General features: G+C 41.8%; 1 protein-coding gene across 5 annotated transcripts in view; it reads right to left on the bottom strand.

Moving 5' to 3' along the window:
• Nucleotides 1-11,952, bottom strand: part of SMURF1 (SMAD specific E3 ubiquitin protein ligase 1) — a 132,646-nt gene extending 120,694 nt beyond the window's left edge. For 3 of the 5 annotated variants that reach the window (XM_023735334.1, XM_004380806.2, XM_023735336.1), the window contains exon 1: nucleotides 11,845-11,952. In XM_023735334.1, the coding sequence (XP_023591102.1) occupies nucleotides 11,845-11,899 (55 nt within the window). In that variant the 5' untranslated portion in view covers nucleotides 11,900-11,952. The remainder of the gene's footprint in view (nucleotides 1-11,844) is intronic. The other 2 variants (XM_023735338.1, XM_023735337.1) reach the window with 2 other exon arrangements.
• Between the last annotated feature and the right edge of the window lie 6 nt (nucleotides 11,953-11,958).

Raw genomic sequence — 11,958 nt, 5'->3', positions numbered from 1 at the left:
AAGCAGGTAACTTGTATTCTAGATTACACAGATAAAGAGGAATTTTTGGATTTTGGACTTGGAGTTAAGACTTTTGCTATGATATGATGGGGTGAATGTTTTGCATGTTGCAAGGATGTGAATTTTTGGGGGTCAAAGGGTAGAATGTCATGGATTGAATTGTGTCCCCCCAAAATATGTGTCAACTTGGTTAGGCCATGATTCCCAGTATTGTGTGGGTGTCCTCCATTTTGGATTGTAATTTTATGTTAAAGAGAATTAGGGTAGGATGGTAACACCCATACTAAGGGCACATCCCTGATCCAATGTAAAGGGAGCTTCCCTGCGATGTGGCCTGCACCACCTTTTATCTCTCAAGAGATAAAAAGGAAAGGGAAGTGAGCAGAGAGGGGGTGCCTCCTACTACCAAGAAAGCAGTGCCGTGAGCAGAGCGTGTCCTTTGGACCTGGGGTCCCTGACCATAGAAGGTCCTAGCTCGGGGGAACACTGACGAGAAGGCCGACAGAGAGAAAGCCTTCCCCTGGAGCTGATGCCCTGAATTTGGACTTTTAGCCTACTTTACTGTGAGGAAATAAACTTTGCTTTGTTAAAGCCATCCACTTGTAGTATTTGTGTTATAGCAAACTAAGATAGAATTTGGTATCAAGAGAATAGGGTGCTGTTCTAACAGATATCTAAAATGTGGAAGCGGTTTTGAAACTGTGAACGGATAGAGGAGCGGCAGCGGCAGAAGACCAGCAGCAGCAGAACCAGGAGACTAGCGAGAGACGGCGTTGGAGGGAGAGAGCTGAGTGCCTGTGCGCAGGAGGCTTCTTAGTGGAGTGAGGTGCCTCTAGGCACTTATTGGTGGAGGTAGGCTTGCTGACCCACAGAGCAAGAGAGCTGAGTGTCTGTGCACAGGAGCCTTCCTGGCGGAGAAGTGTGCCCCCAGGAACTTATTTGGTGGAGCTACAAAGCTTTGGAACACTTGCCCCAGCAGGGCAGATGCGGGCTTGAGGCCCAAGGAGCCGAGAGACCATGAAACTAGGAAGCAGAAGCTGAAGAGACAAGGAACACAAGAAGCCGAGCTGCCTCAGTCTCCAAAGATATGGCCGAGACCTCCGGAGTTTCAAAGGGTGGAGCTGTGGCCTCTGGTGTTTCTAAGGCTGGAGTTGTCACTCAGATGGACTATGAGAATGGTGCGCCTAAAGCTGAGGGAGCAGAGTTGCTACCCCGGTGGGCCTAGAAGGCGGGGTCCTGCACGGAGAAGCTCCTAGTCTGGGGGAACACTGATGAGAAGGTTGACAGAGAGAGAAAAACTTCCCCTGGAGCTGACACCCTAATTTGGACTTTTAGCCTACTTTACTGTGAGGAAATAAACTTCTCTTTGTTAAAGCCATCCACTTGTGGTATTTCTGTTATAGCAGCACTAGAAAACTAAGACAGATATAAAAGCTATTTGGTACCTGTTATGGGTTGAATCTTGTCCCCCCAAAAATATGTACTGTAAATCCTAACCCCTATACTTGTGGTCATAATCCCATTTGGAAATGAGTTTTCTTTGTTATGTTAATGAGACAGTATTAGTGTAGGGTGTGTCTTAAGTCAATCTCTTTTGAGATATAAAAGAGATTAAACAAGCAAGGGAGCAGGCAGAAATGGGGGAAGAGAGACACCAAGCCACATGAAGACTGCCCAGAAGCAGAAGCTCAGAAGAGACAAGGACCTTCACCCAGAGCCAGCAAAAAGAGGGAGACTTCCCCTAGAGCCGGCGCTCTGAATTCGGACTTCCAGCCTCCTAAACTGCGATGAAATAAATTTCTGTTCGTTAAAGCCACCCATTTGTGGTATTTCTGATATAGCAGCACTAGCTAACTACCTTAAATAAGACAATACCTTTAAAATACATTTGGCACAATTATTTTTAATCTTCAGAACATCTAGATTTTAAAACAATTACTACTGGCAACTAATGAACTAGTTGCTCTAAGATACACTTTTCTTTGTTAAGGGCTGTAGATTCTTTTGTTTTTGTTTTAGCCAAAATTTCCTAGGTTTTAATTTCTTGTGGCCACAATACACAAGCGCATCTGCAGATTCAGACAGCAGAGACATATACAGTGTCAATCAGTACATACAGGATAAATCTGAGTACATCTGATAAAAATAAGAAGCATTTACATTTGATAGCCACATGGATGGCAGCCAATGATCCTAAGAATGATGGAGGTCTGTTTTCATCTTTTTCAGGCAGACAGAGAACAGAGCTAAACATCACTGCTCTGTGATGTTGACAAGTAGTGAAATTTATATACATACACATATTTTTGTTTGTTTGTTTTTACTATGGAGTCAACAGTTCTAAGTAACTACCTTGACGATTTTACAGCAGAACTTTCATTATGAGACAAAGATGGGAGAAAACAAACCATAAGAACTGGTTTTTGAGGGCAGTTGTTGCTTCTGAGAATACTTGACATTTGAATCCTATGTACATAGCAACTTCTAAATTTTCAGTAAATGTTGCAAATTGTAGTGTATCACAGAATCTAGATCTAGTAGAAACCTCTAAAATAGCCTGGTTAGAGTGTTTCCTTTTTTTTTTTTTTTTCTTTCTAAATTTTATTTATTTTGTTGTTGCTGAGAATATACACAGCAAAACATACACCAATTCAAGAGTTTCTACATGTACAATTCAGTGACACTGATTACATTGTTCAAGTTGTATAATCATTCTCACCCTCCTTTTCTGAGTTGTTCCTCCCTCATTAATATAAACTCACTGCCCCCTAACCCTTTGCTGTCAAGTCGATTCTGACTTATAGCAACCCTAAAGTTCCTATCAAATCTTTCACATTGCTATTGTCAATTTGATCCAATATAGATAGTTCTTAAAAGGGCATAATGCTCAAGGCAGGTCTTTCTTCTACTAGTTAAGCTAAACTATTGCTCGGTTTTAAGAAGACTTCAGGGGATATTTTTGGTTTAAGGTTTAAAGATTATCTCAGGGCAATAGTTTCAGGGGTTCATCCAGCCTCCATGGCTCCAGAAATTCTGTTCTGCATTTTCCCCCATTTGATCAGGATACTCCTATGGAATCTCTGATCAAAATGTTCAGTAATGGTAGCCAGGCACCATCCAGTTCTTCTGGTTTCATGACAAAGGAGGCAGTTATTCACGGAGGCAATTAGCCACACATTCCATCTCCTCCTCCTGTTCCTGACTCTTCTTTCTCTGTTGTTGCAGGTGAACAGAGACCAACTGATATGCCTTGGATGGCTGCTTGTACGCTTTTAAGACCCCAGGCACTACACGATGAAGTAGGAAGTAGAACAGAAGCACAAAATATGTTATCAGGCCAATTAACTGGGATGCCCCAAGAAACCATGACCCTAAACCTCCAAACCACGGAACCAAATCCCATGAGGTGCTTGGTTGTACATCTTTTTTGTTTTAAACATTTTTTAGTTGTTGAAATATTACTAACATACGTTCAAGGGGGCGAGGGAGGCGATAAAACTGTACAAAAGTTGTTGTTGCTGTTAGTTGCTATGGAGTCAATTCCAACTTAATACAGTGAAAAGAAGTCTTTCTCTTACTCTGACCCTCAGGCCTCAGTTCTCCTCCCCAGAGGAAACCACAGTTAATATTTTCACCAGTATCCTTCCAGTGATATTCTATACGAATATATCTCTAAATTTCTCCTCTTATTATTGCTTTATTTATTACTCAAATAGTAGCATATAATAGTCACTATTTTGAAGCTTTTTTTTTTCACTCTATATCTTACAAAATGTTCCATACCAGAATATAAAGCACTATCTTATTCTTTTTTAAACAACTACACAGTATTCCATCTTGGGGACACAGTGAAACCTGTGAGAGCCAGAACTCGACAGGACGGCCTTGTTTTTCCAGGTCTTGCAAGTTTTCTGTCTTTGATAGGGTGCAGTCTTATCACATTTCTCTTGTTCTTTTTAGTGGAAAATATTGAGTCTTCCTTCTCTGACAGGTTTCCACCTTACACAGATCCCAGCTTTCACAGGTTTTACTCTATATTATAATTATTTAACTGTTGTTGTTGTTAGGTGCTGTCAACTTCTCTATTAACGCACAGTTAGGTTGTTTCCAGTTTTTTATCATTTCAAACAATGCTGCAATAAATATTCTTGCACATAAGACTTTATATAAATGTGTGACTGTATCTGTAAGAAAAATTCCTAAAAGCAGAAAATCGACAGATCAAAGGGTACATGCATTTAGTATCTGACAGACAGCACCAAACTGTCCTACATGGTTATTTTATCAACTTACATTCCCAACCAACAGTGTAAAAGAGTTCTGGCTTTTCACACCTTGTGTTCATAGCATATTTTCAAACTCTTTGGTCACTACCAATCTACTAAATGAAAAACTGTCTCATTCTAAGTTTTGGTTTATATTTTGTTTAGTATGAACAGGGCTGAGCAGCTTTTCATGTGTTCAAAACCGTTTGCATCTTCTTTTCTGTGAACAGCCCACTGTCACTGCTGTTGTGTTGTTGTGTGCCCTCAAGTGGATTCCAACTCATAGTGACCCTATATGACAGAGTAGAACGGCCCCATAGGGTTTCCTAGGCCATAATCTTTATGGGAGAAGATTGCCAGGTCTTCTCTCCGGCAGAGCCACTGGTGGGTTCGAACTACGGACCTTTCGGTTAGAAGCCGAGCACTTAACCATTGCGCCCCCAGGGCTCCTGGAATTGTCCATATCCTTTGCCAATTAGGTTATTGGACTTTTTCTAACCGATTTTCAGAGCTCTTTATATATTAAGGAAACAGATTTTCATATGTTGCAAATAAATATATGTTGTTATATATGTTGCAAATTGTTTTTCCTAGCTTGTCTTGGCATACTGATTTAATCATATTTTTACCATAGAGGAATTTTCTAGCTAGCTACTTTACTAAAGTTTTCTATTATTTATTATGGTTTTTCAAGTGATTCTTTTGAGTTTTTCCAGCTATACAATCATATCACCGTAGATAACAGCAATTTTGTTTTATCCTTTCTGATGTCTTTCTCTGGTTAATAACAATTATGACAGTGCACATCTCTATACTGATCCTGATTTTAATGGGATGCTCCCAAAGTTTGACCATTACAGATGACGCTGGCTTTAGCTTGTAACAGTATCTCTCCGAGGAACTTTCTGAATACATAGAGAACTTAACAATTCTTTTTGGATTATTATTTACCCGTGCTTATCAACAAGTTCTACGGATTTTCTTCAGGGTTAAGGGACATCACTAGCTTTATCATTTACATGGGTTATTTAGGAGTAAGAAGCAACAGGAACCCACGACTCTGTATTTATAGTGTGCTACTCTATAAGTAATTCCTAACTATTCATCAAAATATGTCATCCATCTTTATCAGCTCCTTGTGAGCTATAAAAAGGCAGGAATCCCCCATTACAGAAAGGGAAATTGAGGCATGAGAAAATTACACTTCTACATGCCCCCTTCTTCACTGTGGGCACTTGTAGGACTTAGAAATAAAATACAGAACCTTCTGCCTCCTGAGCTTAACCCACAAGAAAGCAAGATGCCTACAGAGGACCCAGTGGATGGCCAACCTACAAAGAAAGCAAGCTGCAGTCTGCAACCCACAGCTTCACAACACTCTTTCCAGACTCCTGAAAGCAACCTCCAAGTTGGATTCATGAGCTGAAAGCATCTGAAATGCATCACCCAGCAGCCAGTATAATAGGTTCATGCTTAGTGATACATGATGTTACTGACATTCCTCAGCCAATTGGAATTCCTTTCAGCTGCAACGGAGGTGAACACAGCTGGAATTACAGAGCGGGGCAGATCACCAGACGCACTGATTATACATTTTTTAAGCCTTGTTTTAAAACAATAACAGGGTGTTTTTTTTCCCTTTAATCCTGAAATGTGGAAACAACATTCCACTTAGTTTAAATATATAAATGGATTACATTGCATCTGTAGACACAACAGTACATAATTATAACATTTTAAAAAGGAGACATGCCATCCGCATGGCTATGTGCTTGGATTTTTTAAACATAGCTCGTCTTTGACGAGAGAGGTTGACGGGTTTTAGTCGGCTAGGGTGAGGGCGCCCTTAAGGACAAGCCAGTTTAAGTTGGGGGCTTTCTCTCCATAAAATTCAATTAACAAAACAAGCAAACCACCAATTTAAGTTGTTTGGGGAGGGGGGAGTTTTTTTTTACTCCCTATTCATTTAAAGATAATTAATCTCTAAAATGGTTCTGAGATTACAAAAACTTCATCCGAATGAGACTCCTGAAAGTTAGGCTTTCTCAACCAGAAACTCAGAGCACTGCGAAGATGTCAAATTATTTCGTCCGACTGAGAAGCTTTTTTGAACTTCCTTTTCTCTCTCACCACTCAGTAAAACGCACGATTCAGCTATTTTAACTTTTAACCAGAACCCACAAGCGTGTTACAAAACAGCCAGTCTAGTTAACTGGACCACTGAGCTCATGTTGAAATATTATGGGTTTTTTTTTTCTTTTTTTTAATTCATGAGGAAATACAAGTAACTGGGTCCTCAGACCCCGCCCCCCTTCTTTTCCCCAATGGCCCACACTAGAACATGACAATGTGACCAGAGAAAATCGAAACTGGTGGAAGAGAAGGAGAAACCCAGGGCTCATAAATGACTTTCATGTTCGCCAAAATGTTTGATAAATCACAACTACTGTAAATCTGAAGATATAAATAAGCCAGATGACACTGAGTTGACTTCGACTCATAAAGCATATGAAATATTTCATTTGTAAAGTCAGTTAAAATGGCTCAATAAGATTCAAAGGAAAAAAAAATGTGAATTTGGGAAAAAAAGCTTTTTTTTTTTTTTTAAAGACAACACAAATGTGATCAAATCACAAATACAATCGGTAACAGAACCTGTACTGGGCAGAATGTGATTTTTTTTTTTTAAGGAAGTAAGTGTATGTTTTGCAACAGCATTTGAGCTAACCCATCTAACACACTTTGATAATAAAGCTCAAAGTGCCTGGACTATGCCTTCTTAAACTCGAAGCAGACCCTAAGGAAAACGTTATGCACTTAGATGTAGAGCACCGCTAAAGACTGACCACTTATTCCATCATATCACAGCAACTGTGTTACAGTTGTTAAAACAAGTGTAGCCTGCCTTACATAAGTGAGGTTCTCAGCTGGTACAAATTGACAAAGTCAACATTCTTAAGAGCTATCAAATCTTTCTTAAGAGAAGCTTAACTATTTCCAGTCAATAGGCCACCTATTATTGATCAATTAAAGTTATTAACAGTTATTGCTACAACTATTTCTCGCCAAGAGCATCATCTCGATGCTAAAACCCAAGCCGGCCTTTCATCACATATGCCGCAACTTTAAAAATATCCTTCTTATTTCCATATGCTATCAAGAAAAGTCGACTTCCCCCTCTTCACTTGGAATTAGAATTTTTCTCTCTTCACTCACACTCCAAGCGATACAAAGGCACAAGGAAGTCTGAGAATATTTGAAGGCACAAAAGCGTAAGAAAGTTTAGGTATTTGGTATTTCAACTAACTGGTTAACATGAGAGTAAAATTTAATTTTTTCAAAGAGCAATGTGGAATCCTTAGAGTACAAAATTCCATTCTTTAACCCAAAGTGGCCACAATAATATACCTGGGATTCATCTGTGTACCACATAAGAACAAAGTTTTTTGCAAATCCTGCTTGAACTTAAAATCAAAATGTTCCCAAAGTGTTTGGCTTGCCAGCGAGTTCTAAAATGTCTCCAAGATAATGCTCTTTAGCAAAGATCCCTTGATTTTGCATATATTACAACTAAAAAACCTACTGAAAGTATTTAAAAACTATTTTCCTGCTAAAATACTACATTCATTAAAGTTACATCCTTTTAAATATAAAGAATCAAACATTCTTCTACTGCTTAGCCAAGTTTATAAAGCTGTTCAACATCATAGTATCCAATAATTTTCAGGAAAAAAACAGGTTCAAAGAAAATCATAAACGTAATCAATATGCAAAATTAATAAATCAAGCACAAGTGCCATGCTTTAACACAAATTTCTGAATATCAGGATTGAGACTTAACAACACAAAGCGTTAAGTGCCCCACAGTAATTTGGATAAGTAGGTAGACAAATTGATGAATCCCGTGAAAGAAAAGCAGAATCAAAGAATGGTACAATGAGGGTTGAAATCTCATTTTATATATGAGAAAACTGAGACCCAGAAGGTTAAATAATATGTTCCACATCATGCAGTTAATGGTAGATCTGACCAGAATCCAAGCCTCCTAACTTTAAATCTAATGCTCTACCCACAACCAAAGGTGCCCTGCTGGTGCAGCGATGAAGCACTTGGCTGCTAACTGAAAGGTCGATGGTTTGAACTCACCCGCTGCTCCTTCAGAGAAAAAACCTGGCAATCTGCTTATGTAAAGATTACTCTGTCCATACAGAATAGACTTGATGGCACAAAACAACAACTCACAACTAAATACAACTGTGTATCCAAAAGTTTTAAATGTTCTTTTATAACTCCAGTGTCTTTATATTTTGCATTTAATTATGCTCTGTGTGGTATTCACTGACTGGTTAGAATATCCCTAACTTTAAAGTCATATTTTCAAATACCACACATGGGAAAAATCTCTGAAACCTGTAACAAAAGCATTCTACTTTTGAGAAATAGCTATACAATATGCCAAAAGTGAAGAGATTTCAAACTTCCCATAGCAACCTTAAAAATTAGGCCGAAACCTATTCTATCTTCAAATAAAACAGTTTGTTCCAACATTTCCACATAAATTAATATTCAATAGACAACTGTCAACACATATGTTCTGCAATCACCACTAAGCTCCAGATCCTGTTTCAGGGACAGTCACACTCATATATCCTCTCAGATCCATTCATCGTATCCACTAGTGGGAAAGGGGCAGTGGTGGTTCAGTGGAAGAATTCTCGAAAGACCCAGGTTTGATTCCCGGCTAGGGAACCTCACGCACAGCCACCACCCATCCGTCAGTGGAGGTCTGAGTGTTGCTATGATGCTGAACAGGTTTCAGCAGAGCTTCCAGACTGAGATGGACTAGGAAGAAAGGTCTGGCAGTTTACTTCTGAAATCAGCCAACAAAAACCCCATGGATCACAACAGTTCAATCTACAATCATGTGGCTGCAACAGGACCGGGCATTGTTTCATTCCATTCTGTCGTGCATGGGGTCACCATGAGTTGGGGGCCAACTCCACAGCAGTTAACAACTAGGGGGAAAGGGAAAAGGTGCTTTGGAAAGAATACTCCTCATCCCCTGATCCTTTAATATCAAATGTCATCCAAAAACTCTTTAAAAACATTTTTGTATCTATGACATCTCAATTGCTGAATCCAAAAACAATTTTCCTCTCTTTCACAAGGAAAAGGATCAGGCCCAGACCTGCCAACCAGAATATATATATCCTAGCATCTGACACATACATTTGTAACTAAAACCTTATTCCTTCTAAAATATGAGTCACATTTTTACAAAAACTCACAAAATCAGTTTCTTCTCTTTTAACAAGAAAACAGAAAATGATCTGGTATCAATTATAGATTATATTGTAAATGCGAACCAAATTAAAGCTGTCAATAATTAAAGTTTTACAATGTTAAAAACATGGCTTTTATGTAGCCATAAAATAGCTTAATATATATATCTACATAGAAGTGTTTCATATCCAGCCCTGGTATAAAGGATAATGTCTCTCCAGAAGCAAAGATCCATGGGATACACCTGTGATCGTACAAAACCAGGGTCTGTCTGGGTTTGGGCCCAAGTAATTCCTGATCTGACATCTTTGTAAAAACAACAACAACAACAAAAATTACAACCCGTTTCTTGACACAAAAAATGGATCATGCAACAACTATGGGCTTTCAAGGGAATTTTTAGTTTAAAAGAAAGTCACCAGTTGTTTTTATGGGTTTTACGGATGACTTTATGGCTTTGGAGCTCTGGTGGTGCAGTGGTTAAGAGCTTGGCTGCTAACCAAAAGGTCGGCAGTTCAAATCCAGCAGCCGCTCCTTGTAAACCCTAGGGGGCAGTTCTACTCTGTCCTATCAGGCCGCTATGAGTCAGATTCGACTCAACAACAACGAGTTTGGTTGTTTTTAATGACTCTGTGTCTGCCATAACCAAAAAATAAAAATAAAAACACCAAAATCCACTACGGTCAAGTCGATTCCAACTCACAACTACCCTATAGGGCAGCGTAGAACTGCCCCGTAGGGTTTCCAAGGCTGTAATCTTTACAGAAGCAGACTGCCACATCTTTACACCGCGGAGCAGCTGGTGGTTTGGAATCCAGACCTTTCGGTTAGCAGCCAAGCCCTTATCCACTGTGCCACCAGGGCTCCTGTTTCTGCCATAAAGTATTCAAAATGTTCATTCTCTGGTTTGAAAGGACCTGACCAGACACTGGTTTTGGAGTTCGCACTAGGCCAGAAACTGCACAAAGAAAAATCGAGGGGAAAATCCCTGACAGGGATCAGACGAACCTTCTTCTTTCCTTTCCAGAACTGGAAACATTCGAGTTTGGAAAGTCCCCCAGCAACACCGCATCTGCAACACTACAATGCTGCCTTATGTGTGAATTTAAACCGGTAGAAGTGGACCGGAAACAAACTCAAAGAAGGGAGAAAGGGCAGATGAGGATGCAGACTGGTCCAGAAACTCCGGAGTGCAGTAGGGAGGTTCACATTCGCACACATCCCAACCACTGCAGAGCTGCACGCTCCCCCTTGAAGTGGCACTATTGAGCTACGTAGGAAACACGGACGTTTCATTGAAGACTAAGTGTGAGTGAATCAAGAAGCCTGGTTTGTGCAGCTGCCAAAGCCTCCAGTACAGGGGTGGGGGGCGCCTAACAGGGGCTCAAGAGTGTTGAGCGGCAGGATGATGGTCAAGTGCAACGCTGAGACACTGCGAACTGAAACAGCAGAGTCAAGGGTAGACAGTGGTCTGGCCTGAGAGGAAAAGGAAATGGGCTAGACTGAAGAGGTCTGAACCAAAGGAGAAGTGAGGGAAGAGGACTGGAAGAAGCTAGACGGTAGGACAGGAACTCGAGCTCAAGGAAAGTGTTGAGGCAGCACCAAGAGGGCAGGAATGGGAGATAAGCGAGGGAGGGGTTAGGGAAAATGAGGGGGCGTGGTCAAGAGAAAAAGGGGCGGGGCCAATAGGGACAGGTTGGGGAAGAGGGAGGAAAGCCAGGGGAAGGATGAAGGGGTGAGGAAGAGAGAAGAGAGGAGGCAGGTGGGGGGAGAGGAGGGGAAGGGAGGGGGAAGTTGGGGGGGGAATGGTGAGATGCTAGGGGGCGGGGCCAGCATGCAAGCGAGGGAACTACAGTGGGAGAGCAGCTAGGAGGCAAGCAAGTAACGGGGCGGGGCTAGGGAGAGGAAAGGGGCGGGGCCACGAGGGAGAAGGAAGGAGGCAGGTGTGAGGGAGGAAAGAAGAGTTGGAAGGTTGGGTGAGAAGGGTGGGGGCGGAGCCTAAAGAGAAACGAGGGTGTGGGACCAGGAGGGAGAAGGAAGGAGGCAGGTGTGAGGGAGGAGGGAAGAGAGTAGGAAGATGGGGGTGAGAAGGGGGCGGGGCCGGGGAGAAGCGAGGGGGCGGGGCCGGGAGCAGCAAGGGGCGCACACTGACGGGGGTGAGGAGGTCCTGGGACAACGACCGGTTGGGGGAGGGACATATTACAAGGGCTATACGGGGGAAATTCCGGGGCTGGTGAGGTGCTGCGTGGGGTCTGAGTGGGATCTGGGGGCGGCGTGGGCCTCCCGCCGGCCGTACCTGTCAGACGGATCTTGATGCTGGAGCCATTCCTGCGCGTCCCGGGGTTCGACATCTCCCGCCAGCGATCGGGTGGCCGCGGATCCAGCGCCGCCGCCCCCCGGCCCGGCCCGG

The sequence above is a fragment of the Trichechus manatus genome, unplaced genomic scaffold, assembly GCF_000243295.1.
Source record: "Trichechus manatus latirostris isolate Lorelei unplaced genomic scaffold, TriManLat1.0 scaffold00077, whole genome shotgun sequence".
NCBI lineage: Eukaryota > Metazoa > Chordata > Mammalia > Sirenia > Trichechidae > Trichechus > Trichechus manatus.
This window is presented reverse-complemented; position numbering and strand designations above follow the sequence as displayed.